Source organism: Anabrus simplex, chromosome 4, assembly GCF_040414725.1.
Source record: "Anabrus simplex isolate iqAnaSimp1 chromosome 4, ASM4041472v1, whole genome shotgun sequence".
Taxonomy (NCBI): Eukaryota; Metazoa; Arthropoda; class Insecta; order Orthoptera; family Tettigoniidae; genus Anabrus; species Anabrus simplex.
Window position 1 is genome coordinate 75,628,825 of NC_090268.1, and position 27,190 is coordinate 75,656,014.

Here is a 27,190-nt window from a genome sequence, read left to right on the forward strand (position 1 = left end):
TCGACAGTTCATCACCTCCCGAGTCCATGCTATCTGAGGTTAATGCCATCCTAACAGATGCTCCCATGCTTTTTAGGGATATCGAGAAATACCAACGTGAAGATCCGACGCTGGCTCCGATAATGGAAACCCTTTCTTCTGGGGAACATGTTGTCCCTTATGTTCTGAGGAATGGTGTTTTATGTTGCCCTTCGAGGCAGGACAAGATGATGAAAGTTGTCGTTCCAGCTGTTCTGGTGCCTATGATCTTCAAATACTATCATGAGACCCCATTAGGGGGGCATCTTGGAATCTTTAAAACCCGTGAAAAGATTCGTGAAAGGTTCATCTGGAAAGGTATGGACGGTGAAATTCGGGAACTTGTAAAAGCTTGTAAATCGTGTTTGCTCAGTAAACCCACCATGTCCACTAAAGTAGGCCTTTTGTCTTCTCATCAAGCGTCGCGCCCCATGGAACGCCTGTATATTGATTATGTAGGACCCTTCCCCCAGTCGAAGGGAAATGCCAACAAATTCATCCTTGTATGTGTAGATGGTTTTACCAGATTTTCTTGGTTATTTCCGACTAAGCTGGCTACCGCTCAGTCCACCATTACCTGTCTAAATTCTATTTTTGCTTCTTTTGGTCCGTGCCAATATATTGTATCTGATAATGCTAAGGCGTTCACATCAAATCTTTTTCGTAAATTCTGTTTTGACTTGTCCATCTCTCATGTAACCACTTCTGCTTATTACCCTCAACCATCTCTGGCTGAACGGGTTAATCGTAATCTCAGGTCCGCACTTATCGCCTATCATCATGAAGATCCTTCCAGGTGGGACACGTCCCTGCATTGGTTAGCTTTTGCTTTGAATTCGGCGGTTCATGAATCTCATAAGTTCACTCCAGCTTCCTTGATGTTCAAGTTTGTTCCCAACACGCCGCTCTCTAACCTCTGGTCTCTGAGTGACATTCTACCCGAGACAATAGATCCGGATAATATCAAAGATCTTTGGAAGAAGGCTAAAGCCAATCTTATGGTATCTCATGAAAAGGTTAGGGAAAAGTATGATCGTGGACGGAGACCCTCCCCTTTGAAGGTAGGTGACCAGGTGATGGTCAAGAATTTTGTTCCCGCGGGCAAGCTTGCCCCCAGATTTCATGGGCCTTGTATCATTCTCGATTTTCTTACGCCAGTTACGTTGTTAGTAAGCAATCCAGCCACCGAGAGGATATTTAGGGTTCACCTGTCACAGGTGAAACCAGTGTAAATTTTGTGTCAACTTGCTTCATATAATTTGAAAGGAATATGAGGGTTATATTTTTTTTTGAGTTCCACTCTTAAGGCATTCTGCTCCTTCTATTTTATTTTATATGTAAGCATTTCTTGTAAACCTCCCCCTATTGTTAAACTGCCATCCTGTCCTTGTCACGGCCATTACCACGTTCCCGTCTCCTGCTCCACTACACACAGTGGCTGGCTTAGATGAAACGCCATGGATATCTCCACGCCGCTGGCCCCTCAATCTCTCTACATGCCTGTGCCCTCAAAAGATACATGATGGTCCAACACAATTCTGCCGCCTAGTTTTAATGTTTCAGTGCCCCCGCAGCCGCGCGGCGCCGTGCGGCAACTGGGCCCGAGGACGGGCCCCCTCGGCCCCAGCGAGGACGACATGTGCACGGCGAGCCGGAGCTCTCCTCCCGGCCAAGGCTGATGTGCGGCGCACGACCTGCTACTTGCCCGCAGCCTGTATATGTTCACCGCGGGCGCGGCGTGTTTCAACACCTCTGCTCCCCTCATAGTGCGGGCGAGCGGTATCTCAGGGTACTTGAGGGGTCCGAGCGGCTTCCTTTGGACGCAAGCTGTAACGGCCGGTCTGGCCATCCAACTTAGCCTACATCAACTACATAGACATTCCTGTTCAACCTTAATACCGTTTCATGGGAATTCAACAGCAATATTTGGTGGACATTGCAAAATTTTTCATCGCTTTTAAGTATTAAAAGTTTATCCTCAGAATTCTACTTCTACAAACTTAAAAACTATTCTTCATCTGCAACAACAAAATTTTGAAAGTAAAACAAACCAAATTAAGAAAATATCATAAAAGCTTCTGCAATCTATCTTCATATTCACATCATAACTTGGAACTTGTTTCAAACTGACTTCATGTGTCATCCCTGGAGGAACTTTTGGGGGGGGAGGTCTGTACCGGGCGGTACACCTCCACTCCGCTAATTTAAAATGTGCGCCAGTTGAAACTCCTCTGCTGGAGGAACTCTGAACTTTATCTACGCTATTAATTCTCTACTTTCTCAGAAGATGTCACCACGTGGAACATTTTGAGTTTTTGAACTGTGTCATTTTTGATGTGGTTTTGTTTCACTTGAAGTAAGAAGTGTGAACTTTCTCTTCTAGAGGACACTACTGAAGATCAACAATAGTGCAACCTAGTGAGGAGTCAAAGAACTATTTTTTTGGAGAAAATTTAATTTCAAGAGTTTGTTCTTTGTTAAATTTCTTTCTGTCATTGTTTAAGTTGGCAATATTTACCCCTTTCTTCCCCTTGTTATGAATGTAACCAATCCCGAATTAATTTCTGACCAATCAGGGGTATCTTCCCCCAACTTGAATCTGTTGCGGGGTCCTATCCAATAAAAACGTTGAGGGAGGGTGTTTTCATTCCCCTAACGCCTAGAACCTTCCGCGAGAGGATATAAACTGCTGATTTTAGGGTCTCCGGGCCACTTCTGTTCCATCTTTCAGTGTATTAAGTACATAGCAGGAGGCGGGAAGCACCTCTTTCTTCGGCAGCGGTCAACAATAAGGTAATGGCCGATTAATAAATTCATTCTTTTCTTGCTCAGCAGTTTAACTCTCGGGGCGGGTGCGAAGCGTTCTACCATGTAACCTTTTCCTAAAATGTAACTACTCTTTTCTTCTATTCTCTTGTAAAGCTACATACTGGGATAGAGAGTGCTAACCCTCTCGAGCTCCCACTCATATTGTTTTGAGGTGAACTTATTTTTCTCAACCTATTCTTCGATAACGTAAAACAAATTGTTCTTTTCTAAGTCACCTCTGTAGTATGGGATTAGCCCTTGCATCAGTGGCCTAAGAGCCAAAGTAGGTTTTAAAATCAAAGTGTATTAGGAGTGCAAGTTCGCCTCCTCTCAAATTGTTTTAGAGGTCATTTAATTAACCTGCTTTTCATTTAATAGACCTCAGTAGATTGGGTATTTTACCCCTGTGTTTATGTCCATTGAGGACAACTTGGAGGTGGAGTTTGGTGTGGCCTGGGAGAGGCTTAAATTAAAGAGCGAGTGGCTCTTTTGGAAACGGAGTGGTGTGCCTCGAGGAGGCTTTACTGTGTAATTTGGAGCAAGTGCTCCAGGGTTTGATTGGGGTCTTCTGCCCCTTTGTTAAAATTTGTATATCGGAAAGTTGGGCTAGTTGCTCAAGAATTGTGAACTCAGGGCTCGAAGCCCAAACTCTGTAACCCCTGTAATTGTACATTTCAAATCGTGTTTCGGCTACTAAGTACCTGTTCTTTGTTATTACTTAATATTGAAAAGAAAATATAACCTTGTTAAATTTTACATTAACTTTGATTCCGTAGTTTGAGACCCATTCACGCCCGCACCTTCTTACACCTCTACCTACCACCAAAACACGGTAACACAGGCCATCCCCCACTTCACGCTGTTGCCCGTCTCCCACCACGAGGAGGAGGGGTTGGACTTGTGGGAGACCTGTAAAGTTCAGAAATTCCTTTTTGCCTCTCAAATGCTATTCTACTATATTTCCAAATCATCTTAAAATACAACTGGTCAAATCCCTAATCTTACCTATTCTAGACTACTGCAACACTGAACTTACGGACATATCTCAAGACAGTAATAAGATGCTCGAACGGAGTTTAAACACTATTCGATTTATATTTTAGCTGCGATATGATTCTCACATTTCACCTTATTATAGGGAGTTGTCATGGCTTTATGTTCATGAGCATCGAAGTCTCCACATGTTATCCTTTCTGCATGGAGTTCTAAACTCAGGTGTACCGGATTACCTCTATAATTACCTCTCCTCCTATCATAGCCACGATACATGATATGGATCCTCTTTAAACATACGGTATCTCTCAGTCACTCCAGGGCTTACCACTGCTCCTCTGTAGTCACTACCGCTAAGCTGTGGAATACCCTTCCTGCTACCATTAGGGATTTGCATTCTCGTAGAAGATTTAAGATGGATTGCCGAAATCACTTGCTGAATACTTCTAGCTGACTTGTACGATAAGTGAAGTGTGAATGTGCATATTTTCATAAAAACTAGAAATGTATTTGCTAATTATATATTTTTACTGTGTTTCCTTTATTATTACTGTTGTTAGGTTTATAATTATTATCATGTTCATTTATATTGTTATGTTGTACATTCTATAATTATTTCTTTATTACTATCTCCGTATTTGGTATTATTATTATATTATTTTTTAAAAAGTGTTGTATTTAAAAATATTAATTTCTGTTGGTTATTTTAAATGTTGTGGTTAATTGTAAGAAAGAGCTTGGAGCCCTAACTTCACCATGAATAAAGACGACTGACTTACTTATTACTTAATTACACACCATCTCATGAATGTGACTTAACAGTTACATGACTCAAACATCATAGCCAACTCGCTCAGTTACTTCAGTGTAAATAAAGTATGAATTGTCTCTGAAAGCAATATGCAACCTGGATGATCATATGCACTAGTAAAATAAAAGATTTTCTATGAAAAAAAATCTAAATTGTATGGATTTAATTTATAATGCAGAGAATCTATTGTGTACTGTATATCAGCCTCGAAATCCCTCATGTGATGGCAATACAGTGAGTGGTATAGAATATCTGAAAGAGCCTCATCATCTTTAAGCATACCACAGGGTCCCTATCTCAGTACGGCATTGCTTTCACATACTTGTGCCAGTTTCCTCACTTAGATCATTCCTAGCCAACCTCTCCTGGTCAGCTATTTTTCTCTTCTGACTCCAACCAACACAAGATTTGCGAGGCTTGGGAAGCCTTTCATTTTCAAGTCTTTAGGCCTTTTACATTCTTATACTCCTTTTCTAAGGGCTGGGTCTCTTACTTTTTTCATCATGATTAGAGTTATGAGGGGATGATTATCTCACTACCTTTCACCTTAAAACAGTAATCACCAATACCATATTGGTAATGTCAGAAAGACGATGTAAACTTTTATTTAGAAATGTATTCATTTCTGCTTTCCCCATTTAGAGGCTACCGAAAAAACAAAGCTTACATAAGAAGTGGATTGAAAATTACAAATGAAATGTCAAATAAATATATATCAGTATTTTGAAACCTATGAGGAACTCCTTATAGGACAAAAATATAGCTAAGAGAGACTACAAAGAGTATAAATGATTTCTGACTATTGTCAACGAGGCTTTCAGGACAGCTAACCCAATGTCCTTAATGAAATGGTTATCCAAATTAAATTTCTTGCAAAAGTTACAAAATATATGAGTAATCTTGCCTGTCATTGATCCCAATATTTGTATCGAGTCTAGGTGATATTTCTCAGCATAATATGGAATTGCAAGTTCATATGTGTCACAATTCTCCTCATGTACATCATATGGTTGAGTAGATGATGCCTCAGAACTGATTGTGGGGTCTATTATGTACTCATTACTTGAGCCCAGTGGTATGGCTACCATGTCAGTCTGGCAGCTTGACCCAGCCTGAGACAATCCATGTACCTCCTTGTAGACTGTGTACTGTATTGCGTTCCTCTTAAGAATTAGTGTCATAATAAGATGAAGCTGTAATCCCATATCCACACAGTCAAATGTACAAAAAATTGTTGACTTCCAGCAACAGTATAAGCAAAGTTTCTGCATAGATCCGTATGAACAAACAGATAACTCTGATGATAAAAATTAACAAGTCAAATTTGATAAATTAACAGCAGTGCTTCTGCTTGCATCTAGCTGGTCACAAAACTGAAAAGAAAGTTCATCAAAAAGATGTAACACATTATTGTTATTTTAATCATAATATTATCTAATTACAACACTGATTTCTTATTTGTTACTGGTGAAGAATATGTGTTGTCATTTATAGTCTGTGTCAAATGGAAAGCATTTTGGTGTCAAGAGGTTATGCAGAATTATTCAACCAAGCGATTGGTATGAAAATGTGTTATCCCACTACTCAATGTGTTGTGCTCCACAGAAAACTTTACTACATTATATATCCCTTGCGCCAGACAAAAATGTTTTTACTTCATAAAAATGACTATAACACAAACATCTTCCCACAGTCAAAATCTTATTGATTTAATGTGATGTGAAAGCAAATCTTAAATTACTGTATTTCTTGCAATTTTTAAAGATGTAATTAAAATAAACTGGCAGTTTTAAAAATTTTATTATGATAGAAATCCTTCAGTATATCTATCCATTTCTGGCAGACACACCTATTGGTTTTCAATTTGTATTTGCACACTGTAAAGATCAGCAAAATGAGTTTTGCTGTCCAAGAGAAAGAGACACTTCATTTTGACTCTCCATGGATCCTGCAGAGTGTCTGCATACATCCGTATGAACAAACAGATAACTCTGATAATAAAAATTAACAAGTCAAATTTGATAAATTAACAGCAGTGCTTCCGCTTGCATCTAGCTGGTCACAAAACTGAAAAGAAAGTTCATCAATTGGTTACCTAGTTAAAGAACCAAGTCAGTATCTATTTTAACCAAATGAATACTCTGTGTAGAATATCACTACAACGTTGTTTAAAATCTGTTGTTTAATATGTAAACTCACAAGTGGTTGAGATGTCCTTTCGAAGGGGAGATAATTTACATTACAAAATGGGATTGCAAACTGCTTTTTTCTTTCTTGTTTCTATACTTCTTTTTTTAAATCTCATCAGCAGATCACAGATCATGAATAAAAGTACTTTGGTTCATTTTTTCTTCCACTAAACAGTCCATTAATTCCATCCAAACTGTCTGCAAATGAAAATACTCTTGTACATCAGTTGAACACAACTTAGAGCATAATTCTTGAAGTCGTTTACTAGGTGATTCTAAAAGAAACAAGATCATTTATACATAAATTATACTTTTCAAAACATAATTTAAACCAAGTATTTCACATATGTCAGCTAAAAAAATATTTCAGGTAAATCTGTTATACACATATACAGTACTGTATATAGTAAATACCGTACAACCTTAAGCATAGAAGAGAATTAATTTGACAACACCTTTTCTCCAAAAACCAGTGCCTTCAAATGTATGCTTCAAAACAAGCAAAAAGAATAGACAATTATATGACACAAAAACACAGCAACTATCATGAAGAAAATTCATGGGTATCATCCCAATAATGTTCAAGATCACATGGGTAGACCATGTCACCAACAAAGAGGTACTCCATCCAGCCAGGAAAATACCCTTGCAAAATGCACAAAAGCAACCTATTTTGGTCACATCTTCTGAAATGAGAAAGGAAAACAAGGAGGTGGGCAAAGAATCATCCTGGATGCGGAACCTCTGATAGCAGTTTGATGTCCATAATACGGATACAAGAAATACAAAATAGGAAAACATACTGTATGATGATCAATTTTCTCTGCGGAGACAGCATCAGGAGACATCCCAATAAAGGTCCTGAAAAGTCTATAACTTACTGTTTTCATAATGCTATTGGTTTTGCATCCCACCAACTACTTTTACAATTTGTAGAGATTCCAAAATGCTGGAACTTTGTCCTGCATGCCAGTGAATCTACCGACATGAAGCTGACATATCTGAACACCTTCAAATACTACTGGACTAAGCTAGTTTCAAATCCGCCAACTTGAGTTCAGGTCAGCAGTCTACCACTTGAACGATTCAGCCCAGTTATAGTGTTTCCATTCGTTTGGATAATACTCAGCTGTCAGACACTTCATGTATTCAATGAACACACAGTGCTAACAAAAGCAGTGCCCTAGCCCCAATGAAAGTAAAGCAGTTCCAATTGTTTCGCTGTAGATAATGCAATATAAAAACAAGAATAATTTCTTTTGTCTTTACTTTTTTGTTAAGATGAGCTATCAATCCACCCTTAAGAGAACAAACCCAGCATTTTTTATTCTCAAAGCTTAGGAAAACTACAGTGGTAACAGGTACCTTGCCATCTGACTTGTCAATATGAATTTTCCTAGAAAAGAAGAGATTTAAGCTTTTTCACCATTTTGTTATTCAGTCAAAACATTATTATTCTTAAATTTTACATCCAATTATTGCATATATATTTCATGTTTATGCATTTTTAATTCAAGTACAGATATAACTTTAAGTGATCAAAAAAGAAAATCTCTTTGTCTCTGTTGATTAAATAAAACATGTAAAAGAGATGAAATGTTTGGTTTTAGCACACAAAAGTTTTTAATTTAGTTCAATCTAACTCAGGGCCACTTACATCACCACTCAATAATGATTGATCCTTGAGGATTTACTGTACTCAAAATAAATTTCCAGCTTATTAGGTGGTGCTGAATGCATACAGTACATACCAAACTGGCCAGCAATATGAACTCAAAACTACCAAATAAGCTACAAGTTTATTTAATTTACAATGTGGTCATTAACACTAAATCATCATCATCATCATCATCATCATCATCATTTCCCTTTATCCAGCTGTAGCCGGGTAGGGGCAAATATGGTTCCTCTCCACTTTCCTCGGTCTTTCCACCACTCCTCCTCCAACACTGTGTCCCAGTCCAGGTTTCTTTCTATAATGCTGCGTTGGATGGTATCCTTCCATCTCAATCGTGGTCGTCCACGGCCTCTCCTTCCTTGGACTTGCATTTCCATCACCTTTTTTGGCATTCTTTCGTCGCTCATTCGCTTTATGTGCCCAAACCATCTTAGTCGGCTCTTCTCTATTCTATCATTCATTTTTTCCACTCCAATTTCTTCCCGGATTTTCTCATTCCTTATTTTGTCTCGTCTACTCTTCTGTATCATACTCCTCAAGAATTTCATTTCAGCTGCCTGTATTCGACTCTCATCCTTCTTTGTCATTGTCCAAGTTTCTGCTCCGTAAGTTGTTATGGGTACGTAATACATCTTGTACATAGTATCCTTTGCTTCCATTGGCACATCTTTGTCCCATAACATATTTCTTACACTATGATAGAAACAACTTCCAGCTTGAATCCTTTTACTAATCTCAGCATCCAGTCGAGCATTCTCCATTAATTCACTCCCCAGGTATTTAAAAGTTTCCACTACTTCCAGGGGCTTGTCTGCAAGTCTAATCTGACCTCTTTTCTACACTTATTTTCAATCCACATTCTTCAATCTTCCCATTCACCACATTCAACTGTTCTTGAACCTTCCTGTCGTCTTCTCCCCAAATCACAATATCATCTGCAAATAACATCGTGTTCATTTCTCTTCCTCCATATGCTGCTTTTGCTGTTCTCATGATGTCATCCATTACTATTGTAAACAGGATTGGTGATAGAACACTTCCCTGTCTCAGCCCACTAGTTATTTTGAACCAACTTGTCCTGCCAACTTGTGTTTGCACGCAACTACAACATTCCTTATACAATGCCATGATCATTTTTATTAATCCCTGTCCAATTCCTTTTTGCACCAGACTGTCCCAAACTTTCGTCCTAGGGACACTGTCATATGCCTTTTCAATATCAATGAATGTCATCACCATATCATTCCCGTACTCCCAATGCTTTTCCATTAGTTGTCTCATAATGAAAATGGGCTCTATTGTTGATCTTCCACTTCTGAAACCAAACTGATTTTCCTGTATCTGATTCTCAACCCTCAACCTTATTCTACTTCCCAGTATCCTTTCCATTATCTTAGCAACATGGGATATTAGAGTAATTCCCCTGTAGTTCTTCAAAACTTTCTTATCACCTTTCTTGAAAATTGGGATGATTATTCCTTTTTGCCAATCCTCAGGGACCTCCTTATTCTCCCAGACATTCCTGAGAACCCGATATGTCCACTGCAGGCCTACAGCTCCAGCTGCCTTTATCATCTCCACTGAAATTTCATCTATTCCAGCAGTTTTTCCATTCTTCATCTTTCTTACTGCCATTTCAATTTCATTCATTGTAATTTCTTTATCCATTTCTTCGTCAACTAATTGTCTTTCCTGGTCGTCCATTGAATGACTGTCATCCGTTCTTATGTTCAGCAGCTTCTGAAAATACTCTCTCCATCTATTTCTTATTTCTTCTGGCTTTGTTAAAATTATGCCACCTTCATCCTTCACAAATCTGGTGTTTACTTGATCTCTCTTTTTGTTTCTTAAGATACCATACAGTAATTTCTTGCTGCCCTGCGTATCATCTCTCAATTTCTGTGTGAATAAGGCCCAGCTTTTCCTCTTTTCTTTCTCCACTACTTTCTTGGCCACTAAATATTAACTTGAATTGGCTCACAGCAGGCAACAAGTACACACTTAATTTGTTGTGGCAGTAGTATCTGACCTGTAGCTCAGATCCTTTCCAACAGAACAAATGAGGTGGTCCATTCCAAAACTCATCTTCTCCACCATAAGTGATTTTTCAGGATAAGCGAAAAACTTGCAATTTTTGTAAATATAAGTCTCACTTGTATTACCATGCATTCAGGTCTAATGTCACAGGGTCATCTCACTGAAGGATTATAAATATAACATTAGTAGAACATCAATAAATTCAATTTGTGTTTTGGATAAAACAAGTTTTGGAACATCCAAAAAAATCTAAATATATTATCTAGCACAACTTATTTTGAAAACAAGAAAAGTGAAACAACTGATAATAGATTGTTGTAATAAAACTCACTAGTACAGTAATACATCTTTTTCCTATCAATATAATGATATTCACTAATAAATTAAACACTGCAGTGTGATTTATCACATTTACATCCTATCAATCGACACTCAGTATTTGGAGAGATTTCTTCCTTTATAGATTACACTGCACTCACAATAGAAATAACTTGAACAATAAAATATCACTTTGTTGTTAATCATGTTAATAATGCACTAAACTCTCAAATCTGTTCCCTCCTCTTGATATCCATCACAAAGAACTTCTGTTTCTTCAACAAAATTGTTTTCGTCTTCAGAAATTGTGATGAACAGATTCTTATAAAAAGAAATCAATCAATCAATCAATCAATCAATCAATCAATCAATCAATCAATCAATCAATCAATCAATCAATCAATCAATCAATCAATCAATCAATCAATCCTGATCTGCAATTAGGGCATCCACCCAGGTGGCAGATTCCCTATTTGTTGTTTTCCTAGCCTTTTCTTAAATGACTTCAATGACACTGGAAATTTATTTAACATCTCCCTTGGTAAGTTATTCCAGTCCCTAACTCCCCTTCCTATAAATGAATATTTACCCCAATTTGTCCTCCTGAATTTCAACTTTACCTTCATATTGTGAACTTTTCTACTTTTAAAGACACCACTCAAACTTATTTGTCTACTAATGTCATTCCACACCATTTCTCCGCTGACAGCTCGGAACATACCACTTACATGTTATAATTCTCATATTTTGGTCCGTATTGAATTGTACAATAAAGTCAAAGAAATATTAATGTTTATTTACTCCACCTATTCAATACACAAAAAGTGATTTTAATTAAGAATTAAAATCTGCTCGTCTTTTTTCTCCCACTTCTTCCCAGGCCAAACTTTGCAACATTTTTGTAATGCTACTCTTTTGTCGGAAATCACTCGGAACAAATCGAGCTGCTTTTCTTTGGATTTTTTCCAGTTCTTGAATCAAGTAATCATGGTGAGGGTCCCATACACTGGAGCCATACTCCAGTTGGGGTCTTACGAGAGACTTATATGCCCTCTCCTTTACATTCTTACTACAAACCCTGAACACCCTCATAACCATGTGCAGAGATCTGAATCCTTTATTTACAATCTCATTTATGTGATTACCCCAATGAAAAATTTTTCCTTATATTAACACTAGATACTTACAATGATCCCCAAAAGGAACTTTCACCCCATCAATGCAGTAATTAAAACTCTGAGATCTATTTTCTAAAAATATAGCAACCCATGCAGTCACTCTTTTGTCTATTGTCGCGGCCACCAAATTAGGCGGGTCAGAGAAATTACGCTGTTGCCAAGTTATGTAGCAACTGGCGAAGAAATGTCTAACTGAACACGTAATTTCGGAACGTGAGGTAAATTGTTCTCTCTCAGGCTCCTGATGTTACTTCATACAATGTTTCAAAACAAATTATACTACAAGTTTCAGAAAAGACTGCTGATTTTAGTGGTATAACTAATTTTCATATAAACCACGTAAAATAATTATTAAAAATAAAAACCTTGAAAGAGTAAATTTAAGTCCGGAGAATCATGTATTGAAAATTTCAGTAAGCGGCCAAGTTTTTATTTTTTCAGCCAATAACATTTTGTCAGCGGGAAAAATGTTAAAAATTGCCTGACTTATATTTTATATCTGAAACATATTTCCGTGAGTCTTGTAGTTTGCCTGGAATATGGCTCGAAAAGCGATCATGTAAATGTCGCTAGCTGAGGCAGTTCGGGGCGCGCGCGTCAGCACAGGCTGCAGGACGCCGTAAATACGTTCAGATTACATATTAATCTGTATAGGTTTTATTACAATATAACTTTAAATATTTGAATACTATATATTGGATTGAGTAATATAGAAAAATAACTATTTTAAAGAATAGGTTTACATTAATTTACAATGAATTAAGAGTCAGTTTCTAGCTACAAGGCAGTCTAAGATTTCTTAGTCACTGTCATCACTCATCTCACTACCTGTCGAGTCGTCATTTACACTGATGATGAATGGCTCCATTCTTTCATCCCTTACTATTTCCTTGGCCTAATCGTCTGGTTGAAGATTTTATGGGCGATTGAAGCACTTTTTTCAATCTGCAGCCATCACACGGTCGATGGCTTCTGACGTGAGTTTTTCTACGTCCTTTATTTTGAATGTCTTGTTCCTCTCTGCCACTTCTCTCTTGACTTGAGCCCAAATCAATTCAATTGGGTTGTATTGGCAGTGGTAGGGTGTCAAACTTACTACCTCGTGGCCCCAAGAGAGAGCTAATTCATCAAGTTTTTCCTTGGAGATGAAAGTATTTTTTGATTGGGTGAATATTTCACTTCATTAACACATCTCTGGACTGAGTGAAGGCGAACATTACACACCGTTGCAGTCAATTCTTGGCTTTTCTTGAAGTTCATAGTCTGTAGAATATTTGATTCGGCCAACTTCTGCACATATTGCAATACTTTCACTATTATGGATTTTGTCTGGCTGGCTAAACACTTCTTCTTAAGCCCTTCCAACTAACGACGCTTCAGAGGAGTTTCTTGTTCGTTTCTCGCACTTACTTCGTCCCCTTCAGATGATAGACCCGAAGAAACACCAGGTTGAACACATTCACTACCCATCTTTAACAGCACTTACGGTGCGAGCTCAGCAGCTGCATGACAGGGAATGACTCGGGTTAAGGTGGCCTGGAGTGGATGTGCTTCAACTAGAGAGCACTGCACGATCAGCGTTGCCAATCCGTGCTCGGAGGTAAGCGACTCTCGACCATCTGTCGCTTCGCCGTTCCCATATCTGACGACAGCGCAGTTTTCCTCACCCGCCTAATTTGGTGGCCGCGACAATAGTCTAATTGCACTCATTTTTGCCAGTAGTCTCCCATGATCCACCCTATCAAACTGAGAGGACTTTTCCTATTTGTGAAACTCACAACCTGACTTTTAACCCCGTTTATCACCATACCATTGCCTACTGTCCATCTCACAACATTATCAAGGTCATTTTGCAGTTGCTCACAATCTTGTAACTTATTTATTAATCTATACAGAAATCCACAAAAAGTCTTACCTCTGATTCCACTTCTTTACTCATATCATTTGTATATATAAGAAAACATAAATGTCCAATAATACTGCCTTGAAGAATTCCCCTCTTAATTATTACAGGGTCATATAAAGCTTCACCTACTCTATTTCCCTGAGATCTATTTTCTAAAAATATAGCAACCCATGCAGTCACTCTTTTGTCTAGTCCAATTGCACTCATTTTTGCCAGTAGTCTCCCCTGATCCACCTTATCAAATGCTTTAGACAGGTCAATCGCGATACAGTCCATTTGACCTTCTGAATCCAAGATATCTGCTATATCTTGCTGGAATCCTACAAGTTGAGCTTCAGTGGAATAACCTTTCCTAAAACTGACCTGCAACTCATTCCTTTCTCAATCCAATCCAAAATGCTTTCAAGCAAACTTTTTACGTCCTTTAATTCAGCAGGAGAGCCTCCGTGGCTCAGACGGCAGCGCGTCGGCCTCTCACCGCTGGATACTGTGGTTCAAATCCCGGTTACTCCATGTGAGATTTGTGCTGGACAAAGTGGAGGTGGGACAGGTTTTCTCCGGGTACTCCGGTTTTCCCTGTCATCTTTCATTCCAACAACACTCTCCACTCTCATTTCATAGCATCTATCAGTCATTAATAAATCACTTTGGGAGTGGCAACCCCATCATACTAATAGCCTATATCTGCTTCATTCATTACATCCCTGACCTGGTCAATGACTGGAAAACAGGTTGTAGGTTTTCATTTTCACTTCACCTGGCAATAATTCAGAGGGCATTATCATATCTCGCAGGCATTTTCCTTTTTCCATTACTGACTTTTCTAAATCGATGTCCAAGTTTTAATGAGGTTCTCCCGTAAGGGTCACATTTCCCAGTGAGTCTTTGCTGATAACAAATTGTTTCACAGAAGAAAATTTAAAGTGCCAAGATGCAGGATTTTTCATCATATTTTCAGCAACAATTTTCTGATTGTTTACCTAGCAGTCTCTGCCTAACCTGAAGACTTCAGCATGTTTGCTAAAGATGTCTTCATATTCTGCTAGATTACAGATGATAGGGCATTTCCATATCTCTCTCTCTCTCTCTCTCTCTCTCTCTCTCTCTCGACTTGAGCAAATACCCTGTCAGAGGGTAGAAATGAGTGGCCTGTCATAGGAAAAACCAATACAACACTTTTTATATTAGGTGGAGCTGTGCGTGTCAAGATATGAGCACATTGCAATCATTGTAAAATTGTAGTTCTGTCCTCCGCAGCCATTCGCACAAAGTCATATAATTGTGAAGTCTGACAAATCAGTTGTGATAACTGATGGTAAACTGCAAAAACTGTTTCATTAGACCCCTTCTTGAATTCATGCTCCATCCATGTGTTTTGTCAACCTGGCATGTGAGGTACCCCTCACAGTAGTAAAAATTTGGTGTACAATTGGTGACTGTAATAGGGAATTTGTTCTGGAACTATTGGATTCACAAGATTCTTTTGGCAGTCAAATGAGAATACTGCCATGCTGTCTCTTCCTTCTTGGAGCTTTTTTGAAAAAAGCTGCAGCCATTAGTTTGCGTACTTTGAGTTCCAAGATTAAATCATTCTTCAGTGATACATTCAAACTTTCAAGTTGAATTTTCCCCTGGAGTTCTATGCACTCTGAGCAAAACATCAGTAAATAAATAGTGTTCTAAATCCTATGTTGTAGCAATGCGTAAAAATCTCGCGGAAGAACCACTGCTTCACCCTGAGTTCTTCACGCAATCTGTTGTAATACATTTTGCAAAGCTTAGTGATGCTTAAATTTCTGGGTAGATACTGTCTGACCGGTGACTTTCCGTGACAATAGTGACTTTCACAACACTGCAAACTTTCAATTAAATTTTTCACAGACAGCATCTTTTCAATGTACTTTGGTTTAATCCTAGCTTCTCCCTTCTTTTCTGTAGGAAGTTTCCCTGTTGTGAAGTGATTTCTAGCAATCCTCTGAACCTGATCTTTGTTCACATGCAAAACATTCAGGAATGTCTTTTGGCAGACCTGAACATGAAATTTCTCTGTATTAGTAAGTTTTATATACAGTAGTACTGAACACAAACATATTTTCTTGAACTTCCCTCCTTGACAGTTCTTTTCTTTTTGGGCTTTTCTTCACTCAGATACTTTAAAATGAATGTATCTCGTTGAATCTTTTTGTTGGATTCGTGAAAGTTTCCATGAAACTGCTGAATATCAATCATCCGCAATTTACAACATTTGAAGGTTGGACAATTGTGACTCCATTATAGGTTGTCTGGAGGACTAGTAGGCCCATGCCTGCAATGAAGTGAATGATTTCTCCTCAAGGTACTGTGCTGTATATCGCAAAATTGCTCACGTTTAAGATTTCATAATATAACCATAAGCTACTTCTCATTACATTGAAACCTCATTCCTTCCTCATATGTTTTATTGCTTGGTATAATCACATTTTATGCAGCCCTGAAGGCATTCTTTGTCCATCCCTTGTGGAATGTGCATCTCCCTTGGTCTCTTGTTCTAGGCCATAGGACGGGCGAAATTTGTGAGATAACAAATAGCTTGACCTTGAAGCTTGTCAAGTTTGTGAATACTGTAACCCTTTGTGCCTATGGGTTTGTGCATTCAGTGTTCTGAGAAGAAATCTGAGCTGTAGAAGAGAAATTGTTAAATCGTTAACTAATGAAGACAATTTTTTTTTTTTTTTACTAGTGGCTTTACGTCACACCGACACAGATAGGTCTTATGGCAACGATAGGATAGAAAAGGCCTAGGAGTTGGAAGGAAGTGGCCGTGGCCTTAATTAAGGTACAGCCCCAGCATTTGCCTGGTGTGAAAATGGGAAACCATGGAAAACCATCTCCAGGACTGCCGACAGTCCACGAACCCTCTAACTGCACAGCCAACTCACCCGGTGAAGACAAAATTAAAATATTTCCAGTAGACACAGTTTTCCCCTGCGGAAACATGTATTTTAAAAGTGGCAACTCTCAACTAAAATATTAGGATGTAACATTCATAGCATACCTCTCTTTTTTTCTCCTTAGTTTTTCTCCATGAATCTTCTCCCTTTACCTTTCACAATAAGAGCAATATTCTCTGTCATCCTCACAGCACAAAACTGCATGAAAGGCGAACACAGTTCAAGAACAACTCAAAGAGTGGAAAGATTGATTATTTTATTTATTTGGCGTATGATGAATAATGACAACCTATAAACTATTTACACAACAAGTGAAAGATGAATACAAAGTAAATACAAATTAACATATCTATACAGTCAAAGAAAGCAATTTACAAAGTTTGAAAGAACAAGAAGAAAACACAATATATTTACATCATTATCCACCTATCAACTCTGACAGTTCGTATGTGCACATTGAGTGCGAGTGATGTACATCTCACTAAATGTGAATGTCCAAACCCGCTACCCTCTTCACTGCTTCGGGTGTTGCTGGGAAAGATTGATGTAAACCATGGATAAATAGTAGCGTGAAGTCACCTGCTGAAATTATCCCTTCCTAGTGGTTGATTGTATAAGGCAAGTTTTGGAACAACAAGCGCCCTGGATAAGGCAAGTTATGGAACAATAGCCTAACTTTGGTGACAGATTTCTACAGGAAAAGGCGAGTGTTGGTGCCTAATTTCAGGATAGAACTATTACAAACCTAACCAAGAAGGCAATGCTACCTCTAACTCACTCTTATTTTTATTTTTTATTTTTTTAATGAGTAAGACGAGTTTTGGAACGGAAGACCTTAAATATTATTGAGGCCACCATAGCTCAACTGGTAGGGCACCTGATGTGATATTGAAAGGTTGTAGGTTTAGATCCCACTGGTGAGTGGTGTTACCCATTTTTAATGTAGACTTATGTTCCTCAACAACAGGTACACAGAAAGAAAAAATTTAAGATGCTTCTAGTGTTTGGGTAGAACGCGTACATCACTGAGAGTATTTAACTTATTATTATGTTTAATATCTCAATTGACAGATAAAAGAGGCTACCTGTTGCAAAAATAAAATTAAGAATAATAAAATCAGAAACCATAGTTTTCATGAAAGAGCGTTTCAAAGTAAGGCAAAATTTGTGCTAAAGATGTGACATCACATGCATACTCTATTATAAGATGGTGCTGTGTTGACTCGCATGCTCAGTTGGAGGTTAGCTGTTGTCATGAATACATTGTGGTCAGATGTATAGAATAACAAATTTAATAATGGAAAAGAAAGATTGACATCACATGCATACTTGGTTATAAGATGATGCTGTGTTGACTCGCCTGCTCAGTTGAAGGTTAGCTGTCATGAATACATCAGTTGTATAGAATAACAAATTTAATAATGGAAAAGAAAGATTTGATTAGGATTCAGCAAAAATGTGCAAGAGTTGAACAAGAAAAGTGAATGATGAAGGAATGAAAGAAATGATAAAAAAAGCGTAATAGGCATTACTATGAGAAACTGAAACAGCGAAAACAATTTACAAATCACTTTAATTTGAATGTTTTGCCGAGTAATTATCCTAGCACACTGGGCAATTCATTTATTGATCTTACTTTAACTTGTAATATTACTCCTGAACTCTTAAATAATGTCTCTTATTTCTCATATCACAGACCCGTATTGGACCGAGTTATTACCCCCAATCCAAGTGTACCAAGTTCTATTGAATGAAATTTATTATCCACATAATATTTGTCTTTTTCTAATCAGTAATGCTCGTAAGTTTCGTAAACCCTCAAAACTCTGCTGCCATTACAACAGTGACAGCCTACTGCAATTTTTGTTCTGGCATTTACTGTATATATTCAACACGACTTAATAAACTGGAAGTTTATTTCAAGTACAATGTGATTCTCCGTGGAATTTCTCTATGTTATGGAATGATGTTACGAACAATTAAAGTAAGTGAGAAATTACATTATGACTGATGTTCTGAGCCACATATCTTGACTGCAGCATGCTGCTGCCAGACTATTTAAATAGCTACTGTCTCTATCATTTGAACATCCAGGTCTTTGCCATCTGCATCACAAATTTCATCAGTCTACTACATATTAAGAGATTCAGAAGAGCTTGAATTGTTAATACTAACTGAAATAACAACACTATCAATGACTTTTTCTAAGAGTTCTTATTCTTTCCAGGCATTGTCTATCAGATATCCAGTGTGGCACGCTATTTCTGTCAGTTTTAACTTTCAACTTTGTTAATTCTTGCAATAATTAGTTTTACATTCATAAACATGATATTTTTTTTTTTACAGCTGACATATCTCTTTACTTGTGCCCATATCAATTCAGTAGGATTCAAATTGTCCGGCCCCACGGTGTAGGGTGCAACACAGCCACCTGTCACCTGGTGGCCCCGGGTTCGATTCCCAGCCGGGTCAGGGGTTTTTTATTGTAAATTATTAATATCCCTGGCTTGGAGACTGGGTGTTTGTGTCAACCTTAACGTTCCTTTCCTCACATTCAACACTCTACACTTCCGCAATTACAATTACATGCAGGTTCATATCATATGATGCAAGTAATGGCAAAAGATCTACAGAGGTCGACACCACTAACAAATATCATTTTTTTAAAAATTCAAATAGCAGTGGTAAGGACGTAAATGAACCACATGATGCACATGTTTACTGGGAATCTCATCAATTATATACACAGTAAACTATGATTTGTAAATGTTCTCCTGGTTTCTTTAATTCTGTTTTCCTATAATGATGTGGAACATGAATATCTGTCAGTTAAATATTTGTACATCAATAATCTTCTGGTAATTATTTTCCTATTGTGAATGTTTATGTTACATTTTGTAGGTATACTTACTCCACACTAATTCCACAATATATTTAAATTTCATCCTTTTATTAGTACCTCCTAACTGACTGAGTTCAATCGTAAAAGACCCACCCCAAAATTATGTGTACAATTCCTTTGTCAATTCTTATGGATCACTGAAATGAATTGAAATAAAGAAATAATAATAATGAATGCGAACCCATGATACTCTTCATAATCACCTATATTTCTGGTTTTCCATAAGGTCAACAATATTTTGAAACCTTCAAATTTCTGTCTAGCTTTTGATTCAGTGAGCAAGTGGGCTGTCGTTGCAAAACTGGCTAGAAGAGGGTTGTCAAATAAAATGATTAGGGCCACAGAAGAACTATACAAATAGGTGATATGCACAATTAAATTAAAGGAAGACTTAGCAGTATGAGAGATACACTCAAATATTGGACTTAAGCAAGGATGTACTGTAAATTATTGCCAATATTGAATATACTTTTCATTAATGATGTAATGGATAATCAAGGAAAGGAGGACAGGACATGCCCATGTATGAATAATAAAGAAATTCCTGGCCTAGTTTTTGTGGACGACTTCCTTCTGCTCTTCCTAACACCAGGCAGTATGCAGAACAGTCTCAATAAAACTGCTGAATATTGAAGAATATGGAATTTGAAAATAAACAACCGGCCTTAGTGGTTCAGACAGTTGAGGCTCTGGCCTTTTCACCCCAACTTGGCACGTTTGATCCTGGCTCAGCCCAATGGTATTTGAAGGTGCTCAAATACTTCAGCCTCGTATCGCTAGATTTACGGGCACGTAAAAGAACTCCTGCGGGACTAAATTCTGGCACCAGGGCATCTCCAAAAACCATAAAAGTAGTTATTGGGACATAAAAACAAATATTATTATTTTAATAAACATTAAGAAAACAGAAGTAATGATATGTAAAAAAAGAAAATAAAGAAAAATGAAAGGGGATGGAGGTTAGAGGGTGCAGAACTAGAAGTTGTAAAAAGAAAAAAAATGGAATACTTAAGAATTATAATGACATTTCTACCGCCTTACCGACTATCAGCAGTAGAAGTTAAACATAGGCAAGAAAATAGGAGGCAACACCAAAAATAACACGTTAACCTCAAACATTTACCATTACTTTAATTAAGACCATCAATTACTCAGAGACCATGGACCAAGATAACCCACGGTATGGCAATAAGTTGTTTTAACACTACTAAAGAAAACAAGAGGTTCATTGAGAACAAGGTACATATTATTTTATTCAGGAAATAAGAGTTAAAAAGGAGACATAATTAGAAGAAAAGTAAAAGAAATAAAACACCCTCGAGATTAAACAATAACTATTTAAAACCAATAAAATATTGAGTATTAATTTTAAGGTGTTCGGCCGAACGAAAAGGAAAAAATGGAAATAACAGATTTTCTTTTTTCAACAACCCATAGAACCTTGTGCACTTAGTAACCTGTTTTTACAATTCGACCAGAAGCCATCTGTTGCTTAAAGTTATTCTCTTCCATAGTTTCAACCAATTTAAATTTATTTTATTATTGCATTATTCCATTATTTTATTATTATTCATGGATTACTGAGTGGCCGAGTAAGTGGTCCTGAGAGTCGGGTTCCAGTTGCTATGGAATGGGAGTGGGCATCTCGGACATATTCTGAGTCATGGCCCTCCTTGTGCTCAGGCGGCTAGGACTATACAATCCACCGGTGGTCCATAACCCGTTAGAGGAGAGATCCTCACTTGGACTATGTGTGAGTAGGGTAGCATCCTGCTTCATGAATTTACTGAGCTCAGAACATTTTAAGCAAGCCTCGGTCCTATGGGAGTAACGGAGTCCCACTCCCATTTGACAGGCGAAGGACTCCTTGGAAACAACTTGGCGAACGAAATGGAATTCGATGGGGAGCTATCAATATTAATGGGGCTTATGGAAGAAAGAAAGAAAGAAAGAAAGTAGAACTGGCTGAGTCAGCTAAGAGGATGAATCTGGATGTGCTAGGAGTAAGTGATATTCGGGTAAGGGGAGATAACGAGGAAGAGATAGGAGATTATAAAGTGTACTTGACGGATGTTAGAAAGGGAAGGGCAGAGTATGGGGTAGGGCTGTTTATCAGGAATACCATTGCATGCAACACAGTTTCTGTTGGAGGCATTAGGATGAGAATTGTCTCAGTGTATTCACCGTGAGGGTGCAGATGTGGATGAAGTTGACAAGTTTTATGAAGCATTGAGTGATATCGTGGTCAGGGTCAACAGCAAGGATAGAATAGTGCAAATGGGCGATTTCAATGAGAGAGTTGGAAATAGAATTGAAGGATACGAAAGGGTGAATGGTAAATGTGGGGAAGATATGGAAGCGAATGGGAAGCGTTTGCTGGACTTCTGTGCTAGTATGGGTTTAGCAGTTATGAATACATTCTTCAAGCATAAGGCTATTCACCGCTACACATGGGAGGCTAGGGGTACCAGATTCATAATAGACTATATCTTAACCAACTTCGAATTCAGGAAATCTGTTAGAAATGTAAGAGTTTTCCGAGGATTTCTTAATGATACAGACCACTATCTGATCTGTAGCGAACTAAGTATCTCTAGGCCTACAGTAGAGAAATGATGAAGAAAGAAAGAAAGAAAGTAGAACTGGCTGAGTCAGCTATGAGGATGAATCTGGATGTGCTATGAGTAAGTGATATTCAGGTAAGGGGAGATAACGAGGAAATCTGTCTGCAAACTAATAAGGGAAGAAAATCTCCAGGATGAGGAAATTAGACAGAAGTACATGGATATGATTAGTGAGAAGTTTCGAACAGTAGACAGTAAACAGGTTCAGGATATAGAAAGAGAATGGGTGGCATACAGGGATGCTGTAGTAGAAACAGCAAGAGAATGCCTAGGAACAACTGTTTGTAAAGATAGAAAAAGGCGAACATCTTGGTGGAATGATGAAGTGAGAGCAGCTTGTAAACGTAAAAAGAAGGCTTATCAGAAATGGCTCCAAACAAGGGCAGAGACAGACAGGGATTTGTACGTAGATGAAAGAAACAGAGCGAAACAAATAGTTGTCAAATCCTAAAAGAAGTTGTGGGAAGATTTTGGTAATAACCTGGAAAGGCTAGGTCAAGCAGCAGGGAAACCTTTCTGGACAGTGATAAAGAATCTTAGGAAGGGAGGGAAAAAGGAAATGAACAGTGTTTTGAATAATTCAGATGAACTCATAATAGATCCCAGGGAATACCTGGAGAGGTGGAGGGAATATTTTGAACACTTTCTCAACGTAAAAGGTAATCTTCCTGGTGGTGTTGCAAACAGCCAAGCTCATGAGGAGGAGGAAAATGGTTAAATTTAATTTTGTGTGGCTATTTCTAGCCGAGTGCAGCCCTTGTAAGGCAGACCCTCCGATGAGGGTTGGCAGCATCTGCCATGTGTAGGTGACTGCGTGTTATTGTGGTGGAGGATAGTGTTGTGTGTGGTGTGTGAGTTGCAGTAATACTGGGGACAGCACAAACACCCAGCCCCCAGGCCACTTTAATTAACCAATGAAGGTTAAAATCTCCGACCCAGCCGGGAATCGAACCCGGGACCCTCTGAACCGAAGGCCAGTACGCTGACCATTCAGCCAACGAGTCGGACAGGAAAATGGTGCTGGTGAAATTACGCTTGAGGAAGTGGAAAGGATGGTAAATAAAGTCCATTGTCATAAAGCAGCAGGAATAGATGAAATTAGACCTGAAATGGTGAAGTATAGTGGGAAGGCAGGGATGAAATGGCTTCATAGAGTAGTAAGATTAGCATGGAGTGTTGGTAAGGTACCTTCAGATTGGACAAAAGCAGTAATTGCACCTATCTTTAAGCAAGGAAATAGAAAGGATTGCAACAACTATCGAGGTATCACATTGATTAGTATACCAGGCAAAGTATTCACTGGCATCTTGGAAGGGAGGGTGCAATCAGTGGTTGAGAGGAAGTTGGATGAAATCCAGTGTGGTTTCAGACCACAGAGAGGCTGTCAGGATCAGATTTTCAGTATGCGCCAGGTAACTGAAAAATGCTACGAGAGGAATAGGCAGCTATGTTTATGTTTCATTGATCTAGAGAAAGCATATGACAGGGTACCAAGGGAAAAGATGTTCACCATACTCGGGGACTATGGAATTAAAGGCAGATTATTAAAATCAATCAAAGGCATTTATTTTGACAATTGGGCTTCAGTGAGAATTGATGGTAGAATGAGTTCTTGTTTCAGGGTACTTACAGGGGTTAGACAAGGCCGTAATCTTTCACCTTTGATGTTCATAGTTTACATGGATCATCTGCTGAAAGGTATAAAATGGCAGGGAGGGATTCAGTTAGGTGGAAATGTAGTAAGCAGTCTGGCCTATGCTGACGACTTGGTCTTAATGGCAGATTGTGCTGAAAGCCTGCAGTCTAATATCTTGGAACTTGTGTAGTGATTACTTGGATTTGATTACTTGGACTTGGAAGATAGTGAGGAATTGTATATGTTTGTGTTAATTTGGTATGTAATGTATTTATTCATTTGTTTTTGTCTCCCCTCGGTATGTGAATTTTTGAATTCTTTGATTTTTGTATGGCTTCAAGATTGTTTCTTTGTCGTGGGTAAGATTAAAGCAAGATCAATTAGGAAACACTCTGTAGTGTACACGCGCCAGATCGGCGTGGGATATTTCCGGTTTCAGCATATTGCATCAATTTCGTAACTTCTCGATGCTTCTCAATGTTCTTTGTCAGCACAAATTTCTGGGTCCTAATTGGAGAAAATAAACGTAAATGTGATTGGTAGGTGAAGGAAAAAGATCGGACGCTCATTGGCTGTTGTAAGGTTTCCTAATTTCCGGAGAGAAGCGTTTCGCTAGAGCCTTATTCTTCCAAGGCGTCTTTTCTGTTTGACCAGTGAAGGGAAAGGTTGGGTAACGGGTCTTCTTGGTCCCTCCACCAGATAAGCACTTAATGGTTTTTCATCTTTCAGGTTTTTATTTTCAAATGTAGTGTTTCATTTAATTTCTCTCGCCAGAGCTTACCCGTGTTTTCCTTCAGCTTCCAAATTTTATTAAAATGACTTAGCCTTTTCGGTAAGTCACGTCACATTTGTAAAGAGACAGTTCCCATTTTGTTGTTTTTGTAAATTGTGTGTTCAGTGCCTTTCGATGTAATGATAAACTATTATTTTCCCCTTGGGGCTGTCTCTCAGTTCTGCGTAATCCTAGAAGTATTCACTTTTAGTACAGGCACCTTCCTCAGAAGTGTTTTTGAGGAGGCTGCCTACTAAGGATGCGCTCCACTAGGATAATTATCTTAAATGTATTTTCCGTATTTTCTATGAATAGGCTTCTAACGGTATTATATTACCTAAATTTTATTCCTTCTGACAGTTTTATGTAATTTAAACGTTATGCCATGTGTGAAATGTTTAGACCTAAAGTTGTATAAAGTAGAATCACTGAATTGGAGCCTTCTGGGTAATCATTGTAATTATTGTTTATTTCCGATTTTTAAAAGGTGTACTTTTGTGGATCATTTGAGCTTTCATTTCAATCTAATTTTAAGTAAACTGAATATTAATTTTGAATCATCACTGACTTCGCTTCTTCAGCAATGCCAATACCTTCCACCGCCTGGATATGGTTCCCAGCCACCTTCCACACTATCCTTTCTTAGACGTCATGTTTGTTAACCTGTTTGTTATGGTTTTAATTTCGTGCTATTTATTATTATTATTCCTCCTTGCACAAAATAAGTAAGGTTACAAGTAATAGTTTATAATAATAATTATATCTGCTACCACTGTGCAAACACATCCTTACACAGAACACATTTAGAAGCCTATTCATAGAAAATACGGACAATACATTTAAGATAATTATCCTAGTGCAGCGCACCCTTAGTAGGCAGCCTCCTCAAAAACACTCCTGAGAAAGGTGCCTGTACTAAAAGTGAATACTTCTAGGATTATGCAGAACTGAGAGAGAGCCCCAAGTGGAAAATAATAGTTTATCATTACATCGAAAGGCGTTGAACACACAATTTATGAAAACAATAAAATGGGAACTGTCTCTTTACAAATGTGACGTGACTTACCGAAAAGGCTAAGTCATTTTAATAAAATTTGGAAGCTGAAGGAAAACATGGGTAAGCTCCGGCGAGAGAAATTAAATGAAACACTACATTTTAAAATAAATACCTGAAAGATGAAAAACCATTAGGTGCTTACCTGGTGGAGGGGCCATGAAGACCCGTTACCCTGTAGAAGGCAACCTTTCCCTTCACTGGTCAAACAGAAAAGACGCCTTGGAAGAGCAAGGCTCTAGCGAAACGCTTCTCTCCGGAAATTAGGAAACCTTACAACAGCCAATGAGTGTCCGATCTTTTTCCTTCACCTACCAATCACATTTATGTTTATTTTCTCCAATTAGGGCCCAGAAATTAGTGCTGACAAAGAACATTGAGAAGCATTGAGAAGTTACGAAATTGATGCAATATCCTGAAACCAGAAATATCCCTCGCCGATCTGGCGCATGTACACTACAGGGTGTTTTCTAATACATCTTGCTTTATTCTTACCCAAGACAAAGAAACAATCTTGAAGCCATACGAAAATCAAACAATTCCAAAACTCACATACCGAGGAGAGACCAAAACAAATGAATAAATACATTACATACCAAATTAACACAAACATATACTCCTCACAGTCTTCCAAGTCCAAGTAATCAAATCCAAGTAATCACTACACTTGAAAATAGGTGCAATGAGTATGGTATGAAAATTAGCCTTTTGAAGACTAAATTGATGTCAGTAGATAAGAAATTCAACAGAACTGAATGTTAGATTGGTGATGCAAAGCTAGAACAGGTCGATAATTTCAAGTATTTAGGTTGTGTGTTCTCCCGGGATGGTAATATAGTGAGATTGATGATGATGATGATGCTTGTTGTTTAAAGGGGCCTAATATCGAGGTCATCGGCCCCTAATGGTACGAAATGAAACGACAAAGTAAAAGTTCAAAATTATCCACTGACCAAAATAAAAAAATGTCATGAAGAATGAATGAACGAATGAATGAATGAATGAATGAATGAACATGAATTTAAAACAATCAGTGGATCCGACTCAAAAAATTATCATAGTTAATAGTATTACTGACCAAGGGACCACTTCCAAAGCAAATCGAGGATGCTTGGTGTCTAAATGAGTCCAAAATACAAGTCAAAGGCCCCTCAGAATGATACTTATCGCTAGTAATGTAGAACCATGGTATCTGTCCTGTTGCGGTACTAATCAATGGTAGCAGAGACTTGCGGTATTCCACACACTATTGTACTACTCAAAGCTTATGAAATTCAACATTAATACAGACCTATGTTTTTCTCACTCTGCGGCGCCATTCACAGGCAACGCAAAC

The 27,190-nt window shown here is 38.1% G+C and overlaps 2 protein-coding genes across 4 annotated transcripts in view; both read right to left on the reverse strand.

The window, feature by feature from the left end:
- The window catches only part of LOC136872174 (uncharacterized), a 77,832-nt gene extending 72,114 nt beyond the window's left edge, over positions 1-5,718 (reverse strand). Inside the window, exon 1 of the mRNA XM_068227355.1 lies at positions 5,535-5,718. Coding sequence (XP_068083456.1) covers positions 5,535-5,718 — 184 coding nt within the window. The remainder of the gene's footprint in view (positions 1-5,534) is intronic.
- Positions 5,719-6,082: 364 nt separating this feature from the next.
- LOC136872419 (uncharacterized) overlaps positions 6,083-27,190 on the reverse strand; it is a 48,458-nt gene continuing 27,350 nt past the window's right edge. For all 3 annotated transcript variants that reach the window (XR_011018068.1, XR_010859887.2, XM_068227458.1), the window contains one exon: positions 6,083-7,094. Coding sequence is in view for 1 of the 3 variants with exons in the window: in XM_068227458.1 (XP_068083559.1) it covers positions 6,943-7,094 (152 nt within the window). In the remaining 2 variants the exon portion in view is untranslated. The remainder of the gene's footprint in view (positions 7,095-27,190) is intronic.